This window comes from Falco rusticolus, chromosome 7 (genome assembly GCF_015220075.1).
Source record: "Falco rusticolus isolate bFalRus1 chromosome 7, bFalRus1.pri, whole genome shotgun sequence".
Classification (NCBI taxonomy): domain Eukaryota; kingdom Metazoa; phylum Chordata; class Aves; order Falconiformes; family Falconidae; genus Falco; species Falco rusticolus.
The window spans coordinates 19,930,081-19,952,040 of NC_051193.1; the positions used below are offsets into that span (position 1 = coordinate 19,930,081).

General features: G+C 41.2%; 2 protein-coding genes across 2 annotated transcripts in view; one reads left to right on the forward strand and one right to left on the reverse strand.

The window, feature by feature from the left end:
• LRRC49 (leucine rich repeat containing 49) overlaps positions 1–9,563 on the reverse strand; it is a 49,438-nt gene extending 39,875 nt beyond the window's left edge. Inside the window, exons 1-7 of the mRNA XM_037395672.1 lie at positions 9,445–9,563; positions 8,614–8,676; positions 7,962–8,049; positions 7,062–7,259; positions 5,429–5,528; positions 4,221–4,424; positions 2,578–2,644 (exon numbers count right to left, since the gene is read on the reverse strand). Of these exons, the coding sequence (XP_037251569.1) occupies positions 2,578–2,644; positions 4,221–4,424; positions 5,429–5,528; positions 7,062–7,259; positions 7,962–8,049; positions 8,614–8,676; positions 9,445–9,498 (774 nt within the window). The 5' untranslated portion in view covers positions 9,499–9,563. The remainder of the gene's footprint in view (positions 1–2,577; positions 2,645–4,220; positions 4,425–5,428; positions 5,529–7,061; positions 7,260–7,961; positions 8,050–8,613; positions 8,677–9,444) is intronic.
• Positions 9,564–12,326: 2,763 nt separating this feature from the next.
• Positions 12,327–20,491, forward strand: LARP6 (La ribonucleoprotein 6, translational regulator). Its single transcript, XM_037394621.1, has 3 exons — positions 12,327–12,532; positions 17,021–17,213; positions 18,322–20,491. The coding sequence occupies exons 1-3, from the start codon at positions 12,402–12,404 to the stop codon at positions 19,390–19,392; spliced, it is 1,395 nt and encodes a 464-aa protein (XP_037250518.1). The 5' UTR covers positions 12,327–12,401; the 3' UTR covers positions 19,393–20,491.
• Positions 20,492–21,960: the final 1,469 nt, after the last annotated feature.

Sequence of the window (21,960 nt, forward strand, 5' to 3'; positions counted from 1 at the left end):
ATATTCTGCATCTGTTGAGAGTGACTGCTGAGATTTCTTGCCTTCAATAGAACTACTGTGTATAATAAAACAGGTAATGTTTTTCATTAGTTTAATGCATTTCAAATACCTTTATCATACTTGTACACAAGATTTAATTGTTCAGTGATCATCTGGGATCACAGATAACAGAAGAGATACCGTGCATTATTAACAATAGCTTTGAACACACACACACACACACACAAAATACTACTGAAAGCACCTTAAAATATTCCTGTCGTGAATTTAAAGTACTGAAGTAAGAATGAAAACCATTCAGTCAGATATTATGTAATGGATATTACACATAATATACTGAAGTATTTTTTAATGTCCATTAAATATGTCCTATAAAATATACAAACCATAAAGCGGAAAAAATGGTATTTAAAAGAACAATACTTTCTTCTTGCCAGATATGTGAGCACCTTCAATGTCATGGTAACTTCAAAATCTGGTAATGTGACTGGCCAAAAGGCATCAAAAGGCTTTACTGGTACATTCAATTTTATGGCTTTTATTTAATGACATCAGAGAAGCCAAACCATGAAAACAAAACTACGGGGAAAACTCTGTTCTGTATTGTAACTCAGAAGTACAACTGTAGCAATTTATATTGCACAGTATATTGTCATAACAATGTTAACTGTTGTCAGGCAATATCATTTAAATGGTAGCATTTTACTTACATGACTCTTCTCACCTACTGGAGTCTAACAAACATGTTAAACCACCTTCTTGAATTGCCTGCCAGACTACAGAAGAAAGCTGGTGATACCAGAATCACTGAATGCAAGTTAACTTGTATCCCAGGAAAACTGGATGCAAGCAGCAAATATTCAGCTAACCCTCTACTGTGACGAAGACTGCTCACCAGATATTCTCCCCTTAATAGAACTGTCTGCACCACAAGTGATGCGCCCTTGTCCTCTATTAACTATGGCACAGCAACTTCAAAAGGTAAAACCCAGTCAAGAACTGCTATCTACATTCACACAAAGAATAAAACCAAAAAGCTATAGAATAGATTACTGTTCTAATACACATATAAATATGAACCACTCTATAAAACAGACAAATTCACAAATTTGAAGAAAATTCAGCTGTTGTCCTAACTCCAAATACAGAGTGCCATTCAGCAAGTACTGTAGCACTATGTTTATACAGCCCATTACAGCTCAGTAAGCTGCCGCATTCATCCAGTAAAGAGGTTTTTCATGGCTTTACAGAGGACATTTTTGCAATAAGGAACTGTCACTTTACTAGTATCTTCAAAACAATTCTTCTCTACTATTTTTTTTTTCTTCTATTTCCCCTACCACTAAAAAGAGAAAATAGGAAAAGAAAAGATAGTGAGTTTATTCTAAATTACCCCTAGCCACAGAATCAGAGCACCAGTAGAAGTCAGAAGGGACGTCTGGAGATAGTCCCTTCCACTCGCCCTGCTCAGAGCAGGGTCACCTACAGCAGGCTGCCCAGAAGCGTGTCCAGGCAGGCTCAGACCACCTCCAAGGATGGAGCTCCCACTACCTGTCTGGGCATCCTCCTCCAATGTTCAAGCCACCCTGACAGTAATATTTTTCTTCAGTACAATGTGCACAATATTGGACTAATGTTATTCAAAGAAGCCACGAACTTACTGCATCACATATAACAAAAACTCATTATAGTGCTAGCTTGTCTTTTTCCTTTTTTTTTTTTTTAAAGAAAAAACCACACTCCTATTTCCCACTGTCAAGCAATTGTACAATAAAGAACACACACAGAGAAATTAGTAAGGCTTCAAAACTGTCAGAACAGAAATCCAGAAAATTCACACATTGGTCTTATATAGTCACAATAACCATATGTTGTTTTAAACAGCTCAATTATGGAACATTTTGTGTCCCATGTGTTTTAAATTTATTTTACAAAAAATACTATATCCAGCTTGGCCTTAATATTCCATGCTGCTTCTGACATGCCAATTAACACAAGAATTTTCCTCTTATATGTACTACAACTAAAGTTTTATGCACCACTTGAAACAGAAATGACTGCTTAATCTCAAACTTGGGAAACCAAATAGACATTAAGTAACACAAGGCCATCCAGAAGCATGAATCAATCAAGAGCTTAGACCCATTCGGCTTTTTCCTGTACAAATTTAAGACTTCTACAAATACACAAGGGATCTGGTTTCATAAGATCACCAACAGCAGAAACAATACAACCATCAATAGGATCTTAAACCTTTCTATGACTTTTAAGACTGTGTTATGTTAACTAAGTCACAACTGCTTATGCGAGATAAGTAAAATAGCACTGGCTCCTACAGAACAGTCAATTGACTCAGCATTTTAACCACTAACTTTCCAGAATTACAATGCTGAAAGTAGCAGAGACAAGATTCAAAATAGCTTCATACCACCTTTATTCATTTACTGATTTCTGTGACTACAAGAGCTGCAAATTTTGCTACCAGATCCTTTTCAAAAAGCAATAGTTTGGTAAAAGACATGGGAAATGCATGATGTCTATATAAGAAACGTAAATAATCAAGTTATTGTACTATACCTGATTTCCATGAAGATCTAAAACATCAAGATTTTTCAGGTTCTCCAGATTTGATATCTTCTTTATTCTGCAAGATTTCAATTACAACAAATTATTTTTCATATTAGACAAAGAGTATCTTTTGTCTTCCAGCCAATACAAAACTTAGCCATTTGTTCCTGCCTACCAAGAGTAACAGAATAACAAAGTTCTGAAGCATGTAACAAAAAAATGAATATGAATGACTATGCCTTAGACTATCACCTTCCTTTCCAACTGTCACTATGGCTCTTCTAGGAAGATGGAAAGGGAAGAAATACTTGCACCAATAGAAAACAAAGTCAACCACCAACCTATCCAGGTACCAAAGTAATAACATAAACATTCTTACTGCAAACAGCTAACTCCAAACCAGTTTAAAGAAAGACTGTAGCAACACAGGCTTTTGAGAGTTTGTTGGAAGAACACAATAAATAAAAGAACAACTGAAAGCCACCAGCCCTTTCTAGACAATACGTATCTCTGGATTTGGCAGTATTTCTTCTCCCTCTGTACAACTTCACCACCTCAAAACTTTTCCATCCTGTCCTTTAATGTCCTATTTGTCCATAACCTGTCAATAACCTTGGTTATTATATACTCAACAGCATCATCTACTGGCAGATGATATTAAACATCGTGTATATTACGCATTTATTTCAAGAATAATCAAAGATCACATACAGATCAACCTGAAAAAAAAGTTACTAGCAACTGTGTCTGACTTTTAATCATTTATGATTACCCATATGAATACCCAATTACCTACAAATAATATTTCTATGTAAACAAACTACATAGCACTCAAGGTAGTTTGACTTGGAAAGCAATTCCTTAAAGCACCTTAAAATTATCATACCCATGCCCCAATATTTTGCTATAAATAAAAATTAATTTCTACAGGTGAGATTGTTAATATAAAAGCTACTAGTTCTAGTAACATACTGCACTATTGATTACAGGCTGAAATAGGAGATACAGTCTTTGTAATCTGAACATAACTGAAGTTTGTTTACCAGTTCTTCCTTTACTGAATAAAAGGAAAATAAGGAAACTGAACAAAATCAAAGCACAACCTTAGATGTGCGAGCAATTCCAAAGATACTGCTATTAAATTATTAAAAGCTACACGATTTGAACTGTATTTTACATAGTAATACAACTAGCAGGCTGTACCTCCCAGCAGAATAAAATCCATAAATAAGCAACAACATCCATGATTCACCTGTCTGATATTTTCCCAGCTAAATGTATCGGGCAGAAATAACTTCTATAGGTTATAAAGAACCAGCAAATACTTTACACGACGCGAAAAGAAATTCCAATTGCCACACAAATCTAAGAATACATATTTAATAATCAATGAGAACACAAGATTAGACAGAAACATGTAAAATACTTCAGAACTTGCTAAAATTTACGTAAGAAAGGAAGATTAAAATCAGTACAAGCAAAAACTGTGTGCTTCTTCAGCAGGACCCCTAAGACTTAGCTAGTGTCAGAGACCAGCTCACTGGTCTCACAGCCTACATCACAAACTGAAAACTGTCACAGAAACAAAGATAGATCACAGTTGTTACACTATAAAGAAACAGGGTGCTTTAATTTAGTTTTATTATTTTTACCTGTTTTTTCCCAACAAAAGGACTCTCAGGGATCTCAGAGTTGAAACACCACTTATTTCCTCTATTTGATTATCATACAAATCTAAGAAAATGAGATGCTGCAGATTAGAAATATTTTGGATCCGGGTTATAAAGTTATGTTGGAAATTCAAAAGGCGAAGATGATCTTCCCCATCGATAACTGGGCACACTGTCAATTTTTGCCTGGAAAGAAAAAAAACCAGAATAAAAAAAAACCCATAGAAGTAACAAATCGGTAACCCACCTTCTACTCACCTACTCTGACTGAACCAAGGAAAGTATCTTGATGTTATGGTAATATTAAAGTTATTAGGTCTGCTAATTAAACCCTGTAAATAAGGCAGTAACTCCTTGTTACCAAAAAAAAAAAAAAAGCATAAAAATATAGTAGAAGTGCTTACAAAATTCTCTGAAAGCCTGTCCTCTTAATCAGAGATTTGTTGTTATATGGGAACTACACAGAAGTTTCAGGTTGTGACCAAATTAAAATTTCAACAGACACAGCCTGCCAATTTTTTAAGTTTTTCTACCAGATACCACATAAGCAGCCTGTTTAGATAAGAATTCAAAAGTATCCTATGTGATTATTTTTTTTTGTTTCTAGAACTTCACACTTGAAAAACAAATACGTGAAACAGTGTTAATGTGAAAAGTAAAAGATACAGAAGTTATGCTGAACACAGTTATTCTTATTTTAGAATTATTCCATAAAGAGTCCCACTGACCTGCCAAAATATTTTGGACTACATGAAGCATACTCTCACCAAAAACAGATAAATAAATATTTCCCATTAAATGGCTTTCAGATAAAATTTTTGTGTGTGTCCTAGTTAAGGGAAAAAAAAACAAAACAACCACTCTTAATGCATGAGATTAGAGCTAATGGAGACACAGCCTCTTTCTGTAGATTATGTGAATAACGACATTTGACTCTTAAGCTAGCTCCTTAGTTTACAATGAAAAGCCCTAACTGCCTGAAATGATTGCTGTACAGATAGATTCATGACAAGGACTCATACAGAACTTCTCTATTGGACACAGTTTTCTCAAAAACACACATACACAAAAAATCAAAATCAAACCCACCACTTACACCGTTGACCACAGGCATTACTGGGATACACTTCACTTCAGACCATCAGATACAAGAGCCACGAGCTATGGTGTGTGCTCCATAACCTTCTCACCTTTCCAGGGTAAGTCTGTCAGAGTTCAGTATTTTTTCTTCAGCAGTACGTTGCAATACAGGAAATGTTATTGATGAACTGCTTCCAAAATGTGTGTTATCTATCAGAAAATCATACAGAGAATATATGAACTAGTTCTTTGTAAAATCATTTCATCAGCCACAGATAATAAAAGCAGAAAATTCTTTCTTCCTAAGAGTTACGCAGTATGTGAAAGTGCTTTTTGCCTATTCAGTAATCAGTTTTCTTTCCTGCCTTTTTTTTTTTGTTTACAGCTACATGCCGCTACATTCTCTTTCCAAAGTACGTCCATTTATTTCGCTTCTGAAAGATTTTTATCAACAATTTGCAGTAAGAAGATATTTTGTAGATGCTTTTGTTTTGATTAGAATTACGCAATGATGTTTTAAGGTAAGGCTGTATAATTGTTTCACAATTTAAGTGTCTGAACTTAAAGAAGGTATTATCTAACTCTAAGATGAATTTAAAGACACCGATCAAGTAGATGTTGATAGAACTAGAAACCAAAACACCAAAACAGTGAAAAAGTCCCACTGAGCCATAAACAAAATGCAAAGCCTTTTTAAGGTAATTGCATGCAATACCTAGTAATCATTGGTATTACGTTTAACTTCATTATCAAGGAAGAAACAGGCAGCCCTTTAAAACGTATTTACAAAGCTATCCATCTTTACCCATTTTGTTAATATAAGGGTGAAGAGGGACGATGACTAAAAATACCCACAAAATAAATTAACAAATACATTCTGCAAGCTTTAGCTTATTTGGAAAATGATCCACTGGAAAAAACCGGTCAAAAATAGATCATCGTGCATGAATACTACCACAAAAATACAGACTGAACTTCTATGTGTTTGCCCCCTTCCCCACCCCACCTCTTCCTCCAAATAAATCAAGTATGTTAAAAGAAAAAGGATTAATTCTTCAATAAACAAAGATAATTGATTTACTACTATAGAGAGTAAGCTCATTGTCTAAAATATGCCATTAGAAGAGACACCTACTTAAGTAAAACAATTTGTTGTTCAATTTAGAATCTTGTCAAGTGCTACTCTGGTAACATTTTATCACTAGCTACTCTAACAAACTAGCGCAATCAACCTTCTCTGTGTATCCTTCAAAGTTTAAAAAAAAAAAAAAACTGTGAAGGAAAAAAAAACCAACCACTGAGACCAAAAATAATCAATTAACATTGTTGCAAAAGTCTTAAATTACTTGTGTCTCGGGTTTTTAAGCCAAGAAACGTAAGACCAGACACTTAAAAACTGGTCTGAAACATGACATGATGGCAGTACAGTGACCTTTTTTTTCCCCTAATGTCATCCTCCAGAGACACTTGCAAAAGATCTCTATTACTGCCCTTTGTGTTAAAGAAAGGTTTACAAAAAGCCTGTATTTAAATGCCTGTATTATATTTTGGAAAATATTTCTAATGGTTTCCCGACAATGATGTATTTACGTCTCTTAACACACAAAGGGAACAGTAGAAAACACTTGCTATTCAGTCACACATTCTGAGAACCAGAAACAACACATTACAGGTCATAACTTCTCAGTAAGAAACTCATTTAAAACAAAACAAAAAACTAGTAAGAGAAGTTTTCACTGTTACCTGAAGCATGTGAACTAATACTGTGGCTGCTTTGTCGGGATCTGGATTTTGTAGGTGTGTGAACAGAAGTGTCGCCAAATCCTGATAAAGAACTTGTATTCTGCTTCAGCTCCAAACCAGAAAGTTCTGTCAGACTGGATGGTACTGGAAGATATATCTGTTTATTACGCACCAATGGACTTAATACTCTTTGGTCTCCTGTGCAGGGAACAAAATCAAACTGCAGACTTACATTTATGCCACGGTAAGTTGCATAATATCCCTAAAAATCAACCCATTCTGAACAGCTGTTGGTCTTTATTTTTTTACCAGAATGAATAAAGAAATGCCATAATAATTAAACTGCTCTGCTATCCTAACCAATCACTGTTTTTATATGACATGCAAGCAGCAGCAGTGTGGCAAACATTGTTTTTCAAGGCTTCTTCAGGATTCACCACAGTAAGCAGTGATATCACCAATATCTTGCTTTTCAAAATATTGTTCTGGCAAAAGCACACAGTAGGAAAACTATCTCTTCAGATCAAGGTTCCAAATTAGAAACTAATTTTGTCTAAATAAGTTAAAGCACTGAACATCCAATCAAAAGTTACAGTAGAGAATCGCGCGACTTCTGACAGAATGTATAGTAGGGCACTTGATAGATTGTGGCTTTCTAGGTAGAGGAACGGACGGTCTACCATGGTCAGAATGAGGGGTAAAATGTGATGAAATAAAGCCATCCGCACCAGGCAGTAGCAGGACAGCAGGTTCAGGATGGGATGCAGCAGTAATTGTATTGAATTACTGTAGCCAATTAGGAAAAGCTGTCACTCTTACATATTCTAACCATAACACAGTCTCTCTTTACTGTTCAGTTAATAAAAAGATACAAACAAACCAAACCCTATAGAGTATCACCTTGCCTTCCCGAATAGTTTTTTTCCAGATCATGCTGCAGAAGTCTATTGTGGAAAGATGACTGATCTTTATTTATCCTGAATTCAAACTGTAACACAATATTTAAGACAAGTGTTAAAAGTTTTCAAATGCAAATAACATCTTTATACAAACACACACCACCTTAGTAACAGCTACAGTTCTTGGGGAATCTCCACAAATGTTTTTAAAAATGAAAATAATTGCTTCAATAAAAAGAATATTCATTCTCTTAAGATACTATGACTGAAAAGTTCCACTGTTGGAAACCAAAATGAAAACATGGAAGTTACCAGTTAATCTGCAGTTAACTTAAGGAAAAAAACCCACCCTATAAGGAATACTGCAATTACAGGAGGAAGAGAGGTACAGATGGAAGCATAAGAAATCACATACATACACACACACACACACATAAAGCTTACGGTAGGTTATATTACATACCCATGTTTTTACTGTATGTATCTTTAGTAGGATGAAATAAATTACCAAAAGACTATCAGATATATCAAATATTCTATTAGAAGTCGATGCATTACTACTGAAAAGGCAATCCCTTCCTAAAAGCATACAAATATGGCTATACCATACATCTATATTAATTCATATAGCTATTAAAGAAACTAATAATTACTGGTTTGCTTTTATCTGTTATTGATGAGGTCTGGATGACCAGGTGAAGACCACAGTTATTAACCTGCAAGTTGGAAGAAAAAGAAAGGGAGTATTACTTTTTTCAAAAACATCAATACAAAATTTGAATGCCACTTTTTTTTTTTTAAACGGTAAAGGTATTTTCTGCCAAGAAATAAACTTTTTTTCAAAGCTCTTATGAAGAACATTTCACAACACTAACACCAAATCATTTTTAGCTTAAAAAAGTCAGGGTTTAGCTTTAAATAATCACTGAATGCATGGCTTTCATGGGGGTGTTACCCTCATTATGAAGAAAACAAGTGTTCACACTTAAATACAGTAATTTTTTTTTAAGGCAAAACGGGCTGGTCTTTATATTTGGTTTATATGACAAAACATAGCCTCTACCTGCTAAATCATCAAAACATTTAACAGAAATATTTAATCAAATAGCTCATCAAACAGAAATATTAATCAAATAACCACTCCCCAGCCCACAGCGGGCGGCATGCGAACACCAGGGAACCTCCTCAGGCCAGCGGGGGCGCGGGGACCGCGCTCCCCTCACCCGCCTCTGCCTCGCCGCCCGCGCAGAGCCCGCGCAGAGCTGTCCCGCTGCGCATCCCAGCCCAGCGCGGCCGGCGCCTCACAGCCCCGCGGGGCCGCGCCCTCTGAGGCGCCACCACCCCGCCCCGGGCCCGCCCTTCCGAGGAGGGCCGCGGCTCGCGCAGCGGATGAACACCCCCGGTCCTGTCCCCTCACACACACACCGGGGGCTGAGGAGGGAAGGGCTGCCGGCCGCTATCCCCCCGCCCCCTGCAGCACCTACCGGGCCAGACGCGGCCCGAGGGCCCCTGGTGGGCCGGCACTTGCTGGGCACCATGTCAACCTGCTGCTACCCCCGCGGCGCCTCACACCTCCGCGCCAGCCACCGCCTCTCCTGTCGGAAATCGCTCCGCCGTCACCGGGGCAACGGCGGCTTCCGGCCCGCTCCCGGCAGGCCTCGCCCGCGCCCCGCCCGCCGGCTGAAGCGGTGCCGAGTGGCGGGAGCCGTTAGGGGGTGGAGTGCGGCGCGGCCGGGCGGCTGGCTGTCCCCTGGGGCCGGCTGTCCCCCGCAGCCCGCTCCGGGGGCGCTGCTCGGTACTTGCTGTCCGGTGGGGCGGCCGCAGGCAGGGGGCCGGGTCGCGGGGGTCGGGAGGCGCGGGAGCGGGCCTCGCAAGTGAGCGCCTTCCGCCTCGCCAGTAGCCAATTACACTAATAAATCGTATTTTCCTGAATTCTAAGTGCAAGTGACCGTGTACGAAAACGCATGAAAGGCAAGAAGCTGGACGCACCTTCCAGGTTGCTGCTCTGCCTCAAGACGTTGCCTTGCAGGTACATATTGTCACAAAACGTGAAAATCTGACTTGGAGAGCCTGGGTAGGGGTGTGGTGTGCCCGGAGTGCCGCCTGCTCCCGGGACAGTACCCCGGCCCTGGGCCAGCCCTTGCTGTGACCCCGGGCAGCTCTCGAAGCCCAGAAGCCCCGCAGATGAGTAGCAGATGATTTTACACACATCAAGGAGGAACTCAGTGGCTAAAAGAGCAGGTGTGGCTGGCTGTGTGTGGAAGGGCTTGTGAATTCCCTCACGGTGTCTTCCTCATTTGTGTTCTGGGTTTAGCTTTGTGTACAAGTACCTTAAGGGGGGCGTCAGGGGGACGGGGCCAGGCTCTTGGCTGTGGTGCCCAGCGACAGGGCAGGGGGCAGCGGGCACAAACTGGGACACAGGCAGCTCCAGCTGGGTGTGAGGAAGAACTTCCTTCCCTGGAGGGTGGCAGAGCCCTGGCACAGGCTGCCAGAGGGGCTGTGGAGTCTCCTTCCCTGGAGACATCCCAAACCCACCCAGACGTGACTGTGCAGCCTGCTGGAGGGGACCCTGCTGTGGCAGGGGTTGGGCTGGGTGGTCTCTGAGGTCCCTTCCAGCCCTGACCATCCTGTGATTATCCTTTTAGTTACCATTTGCTGAAAGGTTGACAGGAAAGTGATGTAATCATGGCTTGCTTTGTGAGAAATATAAAATATGGGCGTGTTTTTTATGATATGTAGACAATACTGTGCCAACAGTGAATGTGCCATATGAAATCTGTGAAAGTTTTTTTTTTTATAATCATGGGATTATAATCCTAAGTGGCTATCAGAAGCTCAGCTGAGATACGGGTTCCCCTTTAAAGGACTTGTCTACATTATTAATTTAGTTTTAAGTTCTTCCATGGTTACAAATACTGCTTAATCTCTGCTGCTAGTTAAGCATTACAGAACATTGCTATATTAAAAGAAAAAGAAAGATTAGCCTGGTAGTTTCAATGGAGATCTAATCAACACGGTGTCTGAAATTACATCAGTCTTCATCTGCACTAGTTCTCTCAACACTGTTAACATACTTGTAGCACACTAGATGATAAAGAGAGTAGGGCTGTTCAAGGAAATGAGCAAAACATTGACAAGGCCAAAGGCCAGTTCTGTGCAGTGACCACTGGTCACGGATCTAGCGCCCTTCGCTATAAAATCCCTTGACAGAAGGAGTCGTAAGGTGAAACTGCAATGTCTCTCTCACACATCATTTAGGTTGGCTGTAGCACATTCTTTGCTCACACTGGTCTGGACCTCATTCCTAGCCAGGGAGAAGAACAACTACCATGAACTTCAATACAAAATCAGATCCACAATTCCTGTACTTACGCTGTCCTAGAATGTGTATTTACTGTTTGTATTTCTGCTCCCCCCGATGTGGGACTTAAAGTGATGCCCTACCCAAGACTTATTACAAAATGCTGTTCCATTAGCAGAGAACTAGAGATTTGGTTAGTGATGCATGTAAGCATATTTCATAAACAAAATATTTCATTGCTTAAGGCACATTGAGAAATAAGCCAAACCCACCGGGGCAGAGCGGCAGTCCCGTTAATGTGTTCTTGCCAGCAAATCTGACTCATGAGGACTGTTTGTCACGGTGATGAGAAGAACTGGCTCCTGCATGCAGTCTCCGTTTTCACCCATCCAAAGTTTTACAAAGAAAACATTGGAGCAATATAGTGGAGTAGAATTCAGATGAACTGTAAACGACAAAAATAAGGATGTCGTGGCTGAAACGGTGACTTAAAGATCCAACCTACATTTAGCAGTTTGGGTTCGGATATGATCAAAAGATCGTGCCTGACTGAAGGATGAGTATTTACATGGTAAATTGAAACGGTTTAACTTCTGATCAAGAGAACACAGACATTGGTTTTGCTTTAGCAGCTGAAACAGGCCACTGCAATACAGTCTGAATTTCAAATCAATGCCTGAGCGTTTCAGAACTGGGGCCTCTTTCAGGAAGTTCTTGGGGGGGAATGATTTTGTTCCACTGAAACACCATGCAGAATTACAGAGGAGCACTCTATAGAAAGAACATACAGCCAGCCGATCGTGTCCTTGTTCACTCGGTTTTCCTATTTCCAGCTCTCACCCTTGACGCTTAAACACACGTAACCCTTGTGCTTTTCTCACAACACGGCGCTCAGCCCGCAGCCCCCGGGGCTGCCGCGGGGGGAGAAGCTGGGGCGTCGCCCTGGGGTGAGGAGCCCGTCGGTGCCCGTTAACAGAAAGTCGCCGCCCGGCCGCCAGCGAGGCAGAGCCGCTAACTGGGCGGCCGCGGGCGGGGGGCCGGACCCTCCCGCCGCCGTGCCGTGCCGGGGGGGGCGGGGGCGTGGAGCTGGCAGCGCCGCCGCCCCGGCGGGAGAGGCGCGGCGGGCCCGAGCCCAGCGCCATGGCCCAGCGGCCGGCGGGCAGCGGCTCGGTGCAGCTCCGGGTGCCCGTGCGGGCGGAGGCGGCGGAGGGCGGCGGCGCGGCGGGCGGCAGCTGCAGCGAGGAGGACTCGGGGCGCTGCGGGCGCTCCAGGTGAGCCCGCCGGAGCGGCGGGAGGGGCCCGGGCCGTGCGGGGCCGCCGCGGGCACCCCCCGAACGGTGCGGCCGCGGCTGATGCAACGCCGGCGGGAGGGGCGGGAGGCTCCGGCGGGGCCGGTGGGCGCCGCAGCCCCGCCCGAGGTGCGGAGCGGGACGTGGCTTCCCCGCAGCGGGAGCGCCGGGTCCCCGCATTTCCCTGGCGCCGCCGTTTGCAGCGGAGGCTCTGGGGCCGGGTGGTGTGCGTTTGTTTTGGTGGCGGCTCTTTGACGTTCGGCTTTTATCGCAGGGAACCGTTGAGGTTTTCTTTAATAGATTTAAGACTGCGCTGTGGCTTTGGAAATAAGGTGACCAGACGTGAAATCAAAAATGAAGACCCCTTTAAATGCAGAAGAAGCCACCACTCTATAAGCCACTCTATACGTCACGTTTTGATAATGCCAACAGCAGTGTCTGTGTGCAATGATTAAGTTGTAGGAATTATTCCTGATGCCTGAAGTTGCTTTGATGCCTACCAGAGTCCCTTACTTGTCATCGAACTGCTGGGATTTTTGTGCCAGAAAACTGTTGGGAGACAAAGATCATTAGTTGTAGTTCACCTTGTGTCTTCTACTAACACGGCAGATGCAGTAATAAACTGTCACATAAAGGTTTAGGCACAGTAGCATGAAATTCGGTGTTCAGTTTGACGGTCAGTTGTTTCTAATCGATTCTCTGACTTCATATCCTAGCACTGACTCAAAATGAACTGCAATGCATTATTTTAAATTACAAACGGGGAGTAGAAGTTTTCTGCAGCTGCCAGAATCGTCAGCTGTGCACTACAAGAGGCGAGCATAGCGAGACACCAGCGGAACGTTTAAACTGAGTCTGCTTAGCCTTTCCACAATCATATGTGACTGTTTTATAAGTTTTTATAAATCAAATGTGTACAGCAGTCTACAGTGTTGCATTCCAATTACTAATTTCTGAAATACAGAACATTTGTAAAATTTCTTTTCTTTGACAGCGTTACTTGCGTAAGAGCTTCGAGCCCTGGGCTATAAAAAAGGGTGGTTATTTTCTCAAGCTTTCTAACACGTAATAGCTACCTTTTAAATGCTGCTTATTTAATCCTCTGCAGTAGATGCTATCTTCAGAAGTGTTTGCTGCGAGTGCTGATGTATATTCAGTTCTTGTGGAGGTTGCCTTTTTGAAAACGGCCTCTTCCTGACCCAGGAAAGGCCAGAGGTATTGCCATGGAGAGAACTATAAATGCTCTGCATCAGAAGTAGGTGAGCGGAGTTCATGCATGCTTTTGCCATTGACATGTATCCTTAGCTAAGGATTTATGTCCAGGAACGCAACACCGGATAGGAAATTATTGACCTAGACATTTGGAAAATTGTCAGTGATGGTCTAAAACTGCTGGGAATCAGCCATTTCTCTCTCCAGCTAAAAGCAGACAATTTAGATTTTTTTCCTTAGCCTCTAGGTTTGGTAACTTACGGAATGAAAACCATTTCCCTGTGGTCAAGACACCACAGCTCTTTGGGAGATCTCTGAGTATTTGTGACATTCAGTCCTCAGCCATTTAGCTGCCAGGTGCTTCAGAAAAATTGTCAGACTCTTGATAAACAGGTGGTTCTCCTATGCACACAGGAAAGCTATTCTTGCGCAGCTTACATTTATTTTGGATGCAGACAGACACAAGAGGAATCTGAGCTTGAAAGGTCAATGTTTTTATGATGTTGTCTGTCTAAAATATAACATTTCACAATAGAAACTGAAATTTAACAGTGCGTGCAGTGACAACGTGCCATTAGTAGGCACGCAGTATTATATCCACTAGTTCTTGTTAAAAGACCTGCGAGTGATCGTACTTAATGCTGTTAAGTAACATTGCCACACAGTGCTTATTAATACAATACCTTATTCTTTTGGAGACTCGGCGAAAACTTGTCAAAAGGTTAGACTCTGTCCAGACAATTTACTGTATCGTTTGTGAGTTTTGATATTTAAAACCCCAAATCTATGGGTTCTCTGTGCAGATATGTTTAGTTTCTTGTGTGACTAATAGCCAGATGAGTCACCATGTTAAAAGGTTGTTTTTCAGTCTGTCCTGTTTTGACAAGCACATCCATCACAAAGCTCTGAATAAAGAAATCAGTAAATGACAGTTGTGAATAACTAAGCTTTTTTTTTTTTTGTCAGTGCTGACACTGATTTATCAACGACTTTTGTAGTAGAATTGAAACCCTAGAGGTACTACCAGTTGATATTACTATGAATTAATATGGAGCTAGTTACAAATTTCTGCATTTGCTGTAGGTGGAATCCACATACAGTACTTAGTGAGGGCTGTTGTAAGAGCCCTAAGGATTTTGTAAATGCTGAACCATCTGCCAAATACAGAAATGGTGTATAGGTCAGACCATGACTAATATTTGAGAGGTGAAATGAGACCTGTTTTACTCTTGTTCAGTGTGTTAACACTGCAAGTAAGGATGGCACTGATCTCTGCAAACATGCAGTTCATTATTTTTTTATTTTCCCCAAGCATGATGCTCCGTTTTCTTTCCATCCAAACCTTCCAAATACCTACTAATGTCTGTACTAATAAATCCACTAAAAAAATGTAAGCTTCATCCTGAATTGAAGGTAAGCTTTTCTTAGCAGGATATGTGGGTATGCAAAAACGCTGAAATGTTCCAAGTTTCTTGTACCCACACTAGTTCTGAATCAGTAGTGAATGAAAAGTGAGAAGTACTGGGGCAAGGGAATATTGTGAATGAAAAATAAATATAATCTTGTGTCTTCTTCCTTCTGAAGCCAGCACGCACAGCTGGCCCTTAAATCTTTTTTAATATCTTAATTGTAACTTCATCTATTATCCTCGACTTCTGGCATTGTCAAATAAATTTTTTTTCTCACCCTCTCATCATCACTCTGAACTGCACCCCACTAAGTGGCTAAGGAGATTTTAACAAGGAGGCTTCTAGGATTGTGTGAGTCAGTATCCCTGTTCATCTGATGTGTTGCCCTATCACCAGAACAATTCCAATAAGTAAATAAATTGTTAGCTTCAATTAGCTTCAGAGAACTGCTATAACTTGTCACACATGGGAGTGTGTTCCCGGCCAGAGCCCACTGACCCCAACAATACCCTCAGCAGTACAGTGCTGCTGCCTGTCCCCAGGCACGGGCAGCGTGTTGGGCCGTGTTAAGATCACAGTCTCCACTTTGTCTCTGGGACAAAACTGACACAAGGCAAGGTGATTCACAGCCTGCATCCTCCCTGCCAGGTTGCCCTCGGAGGACCGCAGCGTGATGCCTGTTCCCATGTTGGATGATTTCACGAGCTTTGCACAAGCCATTCAGCACAATTTTAGAAAAATGTGTGGCTCCTCTTTTTTTTGTTGCTAAGGTACATGGGAGACCAAAGGAATGCATGATTTATAGGCTCTAGGGAGCTTAGCAGATAATTTATTTTTTTTTAACAGAAACTTTCATGATGGTCCCACAGCAAAACTAGATTACTAACAGCTTTAGAAAAAATGACTGCCTTAAGATAGATTTAGTTCTTACAGCAACATCTATGGCTGTAGTCTGTGGTTGAACCATTTACCTCCATGCTAGATAACAACTGAAGTGGTCATTTCCATTTCAGCAACAAACGTGTTGCTGTAAGGGTATGTGGTAAGAAGTTTCTCTCAAATCCATGGTTGCTGTACCTTTTTGGGATAGGATGCTCAGTGGGGCTCCATTTTTGCGCAGGTGCCTAGACAAACGTGATGGGAGGGGGAGAGAGGAAATAGGAGTGACTTCATAGCAACCTGCCTATGTGTGCATATAGAACTGTTCCTGCGGTACGTGAGCTGCTACTGCACCAAAGCCCTTAATCTGAAATGTGCATCCAATTTAAGCCCCTTGGTAAACTGCTAGTTAAGTTACTATCACTCTGGAAGTGACCTGTAAAAAGTGCAATAGTCCTGCCAGTCTTTCTTACTCCGTGGATACTGGCCCCTGCATCATGCAGTGCAGAGGCTCAAGAAATCACGATTGCATCAAGCTGGAATATTCATTCACTGGTACATGCCACCACTCATGAAGCACATAAATGTCAAGCCTGTGTTTGATAGCTTCATATTGAAGAATAAACCACTGTCACCACAGGAACCTGTTACAGCACCAAGTGCCTGGCACCAAGTGCCTGTGCACTTGCACTCCATGGTTTGGTGTAGGATTTGAGTTGCAGAGTGTTTTCGAGATGCTAGTGTGTATGTCTCATTGTTCTACACTGAGATCAGCTTTCGGCATGAGCTGAGGAACTCACTCCTTGTGCTGCCTGGAAAGCGTCGCCCCCTGAGCTGGCCTCCTGCCTCAGGTGGATAGGGCGATACCTGTGAGATGGAATCAATATTAGTTATGCCTTTTCATTTCGAAAGACTATTTGAATCCACTAATATGACAATCTGTTAATAAAATGATTTAACTGTTTTCCAGTGGTGGGGAAAATGATGATGACTCTGACCAGAACTGGAAACCACCAGAAAATGACCTGATCCAGAAATTAGTAACACAGATTGAATATTACTTCTCAGATGAGAACCTCGAGAAAGATGCCTTCCTTCTAAAGCACGTGAGAAGAAATAAGATGGGCTATGTCAGTGTTAAACTCCTCACTTCTTTTAAGAAGGTAAGCTAACTTTTTAAGCCTTGAAGTGCCTTGTGTTAGCCTGATGAATCTGAAAACAAGAAAGATGAAAGTAATTTATTTTAGAGAGGCCTGTTTACAGTCTTCGTCTTTATCTGTCTCTCTCTGGGGTCGATTCGGGTTTGATGTGACAGGTTTGTTCTCATCCAGAACTCTAATTGCTGAACTCACTCATGATTGGGTAGGGAAGTCATAGGCTTTTAAGCAACTACACGTTTAAGTTATCATTCTGGGACAGAGGAGGGCATAGTAAATGGGATGCTGGATAAAATTAATTTCTAGATAAGCTACTCATAAGTAGCTAAGTAATCTGGGTAAAGTTACTTTCCTGTCTCTGAGAAGGGATGGTGAATCTGACCTTTGCAAATGTATGGAGATCTAAAAATTAAGAGTAGTAGAAAGTATGTAGTAACTAAGGTGGAGGAGGGTTTTGTTTTTTGGTTTTTTTTTCTTATATTAGGAACTCCTGTGTAAATACGTGCATGTTACTGATTTCCAAAATTACATTAGAAACACTTTTGTCAAGATTCTACATCTGACAGTTTTGCAGAACTATTCAGGCTAGAAGTTAAGGCCTAGTTTCTGCAGACCACTTCAAACAGATTATACCGGTAACAGATTGAACTCTTAAAACACTTCTTGGAAATGGAGACGTTTTGAGGTTTTTTAAACAGGCATTTTTGAGGGAGGAAAAATCAGTTCAGCAAAGTGCAGCCCTAAACTTGGCAAAACTACTTGTTTGGCTCATTTTGCAAAATAAACCCCACAGCATATGCATTTTGGTCATGGTTCAGACCTAGATATGGAATGACTGAACATCAATGACTTGAGCAGGCTTTAAGGTAAAGTAATGAGTTTCAGTGTGAGATTTAGGGGCAGTTCCTATTTTCACCAGATTCAACAGGGCATTGAGCTTTAGCTCACTGATGCCCATCATAGCAGGAAAACTGTTCACTTTTTCACTTTAAGTCTGCTACATGAAACTTAAATCCCCGTTTGTAGACTAGAGCCTGCATCTGCCTTAAACTTTCTGTAGTTAGTTTGAGTGGGTTTGATCAGTTGTGTTGCTTAACCTGTGTGCATCTTCAAGGTGAAGCACCTTACCCGTGACTGGAGAACTACAGCCTATGCCCTGAAGTACTCAGACACTCTTGAGCTGAACGATGATAACAAAAAGGTTAGAAGAAATAATCCAGTTCCAGTGTTTCCAAGTGAAAACCTACCTACCAGGATGTTACTGGTGTATGATATCCACATGATTTCTGAGCTGCAGGCTCTTAAAAACCAAGAAAATGGATGCATGCAAGAAAGGATAATGGAACATCTCCTCAAAGCCTTTGTAACTTTTGGTGTAATTTCATCAGTTCGTATTCTCAAGCCTGGTAGAGATCTACCACCTGATATCAAGAGGATCAGCAATCGGTACACCCAACTGGGAACTCAGGAATGTGCAATTATAGAATTTGAAGAAGTAGATGCTGCCATACGTGCTCATGACTTTATGAGTGCTGAAAAGAAAGAGACCGGCATGAAAGTCATCCTCATAGGCATGAAACCTCCAAAGAAAAAAGTTCCCAAAGACAAGAACCGTGATGAAGATACCAGCAAGAGCCTTAAGAAGGCTGGATCCCTTAATAAGAGAGTTGAGGAACTTCAGTTTGTTGGTGATGAATCTTCAGCAAATAGCTCTTCTGATCCAGAGAGTAATCCTACATCACCACTGTCAGGACGCAGGAGTACTGCAACAAATACTATGAGTAGTTTGAGCCCTGTCATTCACTCAAACAACTATTTGAGTCCTAACGTGTCACTCAGATCAAGTCCTTGGAACAGTCCATCTTCACCAAGAAAAGTAATCAAAAAGTCTCCGCTGGCTGCAGGCAGCAAGCTCAACCCAAGCGCTAGCCCTGAAGTTCCAAGGAAGTGTACAGATTATTCCTCGGATAGCAGTATCACTCCTTCTGGTAGCCCCTGGGTACAGAGAAGAAAAGCTCAAACTGTAACACAAGAGAAGAGTCCCGTCAGTAGCCCCATGTTGGTTCGGAAAATACAAAATGCAGATGGCCTGCCCGTAGGGGTGCTGCGGCTGCCTTGGGGGCCTGACGGCACTAAAGGGTTCCATGGCGGATGTGAGAGAAGGAAGGCTACAAAGAATGAATAAGGGATTCTTTAAAAACAGTCTCACAAGTCAGTCAACTGTGTTTGTTGAAGCCTGGTGAAAAATTGTCACTTGAGTGACTGAGTTAAGTCCGTATTTAATTTTAAAAGGTTTTGTATTCATATAGAAACTTTATCATTTGTATATTTGTATATTCTCCTCACAGAATCACTGAGGTTGGAAGGCATCTCTGGAGATTGTCCAGTCCACCTCTTTTGCTCAGGCAGGGTCCGCTACAGCGGGTCACTTCAGGTTTGGAGTATCTGCGAGGACAGAGACTTCCCAACCCATCTGGGCAACCTGTTCCCATGTTCAACCACCCACACGGTTAAAAGGTGTTTCCTTACATCCAGGTGGAATTCCCTGTGTTTAAGTTTGTGCCCCTTTCCGTTACTGGGTATCGCTGAGGAGAGCCCACCTCCACCTTCTTTACTCCTTCCCATCAGATGGTTACAAATTATTGAGGATACCCTCCCCAAGCCTCCTCTTCCCCCGTCTGACCAGCCCCAGCCCCCTGGGCGTCTCGCGTGATAGATGCACCAGTCTCTCTGCCATCTTATGCACTTATCTAATGCAACAGCCTTACCTGCATTATTATTTTTTTCAATGTATTAGTTTGACATACATAAATATTGAAACAAGCGTATCTATCGTTCATGTGTAACTACATTGTTTGCAAAGCTACAATCCTGAAGAGCAGTGTGTAAATACTTGCAATTTAGCAGGTGTACTGTAACAAGCTGTGGTATGTTACCAGTCGAAGCCTAAGGAGTAAAGGTTTTGAAGACTTGGTCTCAAAAGGAACTCTGACAAACCCACGCTGCAGCGAGGCCTGCACACATCTCCAAAGACAATATTGCTCAGTAGGACCAAAGCGTATATTTTCATGTGATGTGAATAAAGAGTGAGCATTGGAGACTGTTCTGTAAGTGTTCTCTCATATCATCAGGTGGAAATAAAACAAAAATATTAATTGGGTCTAGATCTATTTTGTTTACTTTAAAAATCAGTTGTGCTGCACCTGAATAGATATTTAAAGCTCATCTTAGACCATATGCAATTCTAGAAATAGATACTTGAAGTTTCCACTGTGTTTAGGGAGGAAAAAAAAAAATAGTCCTCTGTCCCATTACTGATGGTTATTTCAGTGATACTTTACTCTGACTTTATGTCACAGTCATTTTTATACAGTATTATAAACAGTGATTACGTCACTGATAACTCTGAATTTAACAAGCAGGCTCAGCAAGAAGCACTTAAATTAAAATTAACTATAATCCTACTGAAGCCAAAGAAGGAACCTCTGCTGTTTGACTTATAAAAGTTATACTGCAAACCAAACATCCTAGTGGCAGTAGGGAGGGAAGATTTTGGCTCCTAGTGGGCATGACAAAAGTTTAATAAGACGATGATTCTTCATTCCAAAACTTCTTCCCATCCTTTCCAACTTCCATTCCACTCCAAGCATAACACTTCTGCAGCGCAAATAACTGTGGTAACGTGCAGTTCGCAACTAGCATACAGAAATGCCCTCGTTCTGCTTATTATTCTTTAGCCACCCAAATCAATTCCCAATTCTTCTACTTCACAGAAATGGAATCTTCCAAGTTACCTCCTGACTCCTGTTACCAGCTGAGACACTATGAATATTGTTAAATGCAAAGTGGTGGGGTTTTAAATGAGCAGCACGTCTGCAAGGACCCAGGTGACAGGATAGGTACGTGGTCCTCAGAAGGATGATTCCATAACTGGATTAGATGTGACAGCACTGTTTCACTATTTATCCAGAACACTTGTTTCATTTATAATCAGGGAAGATTTTTATTTTATTATAGCATTTTTAATTATAAAACTGTTTGGGGGTAGTACTACCACTGATGCAAGGCAGTATTTTGAAGATGCACGAAGTCAATTAAATGGATATATTGAGAACTACTTGTAATAACCCATAATGTTAAAAATCTAAGAACCTGTATGCTTGCAGCAAAAAAGGAAACCAGCAGCATTTATTAGGGCTGTGCTCTCGGAATGAACGCATCAGCATGTCACATTCCACATGTAAACCTTAAAAATCAAACTTCCAAATAACTGACAGTATCAAAGTAATAACCTCATCAGCCGCTAACTGTGAGTCTTATTTTGCTTTAGAAAGTTCTACACTTGACAGATAAATGGACACTGAGGATTACCCTTTAGTAAACAGTCAATGGTTTTTCTTCCCTAATAAACCAAATACTATGTTATTGAAGTGTTATTAGAGGGCCATAACCTATAGAAATATTATAAAACTTACAAGAGAATGCCATCTCACTTGAGCGTAGGCCCACTTACTCCGAGACCAAGATAAATGTTCTGTAACATTCCAGAAAGCTGGTCAACCTATAGAGACCTTTTCCCTAAGAAAGGAAAAAGAATACATTTACCATAGTAATTCTTTTTGTAGAAAGAAAATACAGACAAACTTGATCAAACAGCAAGTGATAATGCAACTTGATCAAACAACAAAAGATAGTGTGATCAGTGAAACTATTTGGCAAGTAATAGAAAAGTACTGTTTCTAAACAAAAAGTC

Bases quoted from the DNA above. Each gene is read 5' to 3' on its own strand.
- LARP6 (XM_037394621.1), top strand. From the start codon at position 12,402: ATGGCCCAGCGGCCGGCGGGCAGCGGCTCGGTGCAGCTCCGGGTGCCC. The intron at 12,533-17,020 runs GTGAGCCCGCCG...ACTGTTTTCCAG, and splicing joins GGGCGCTGCGGGCGCTCCAG to TGGTGGGGAAAATGATGATG. The intron at 17,214-18,321 runs GTAAGCTAACTT...TGCATCTTCAAG, and splicing joins TCCTCACTTCTTTTAAGAAG to GTGAAGCACCTTACCCGTGA.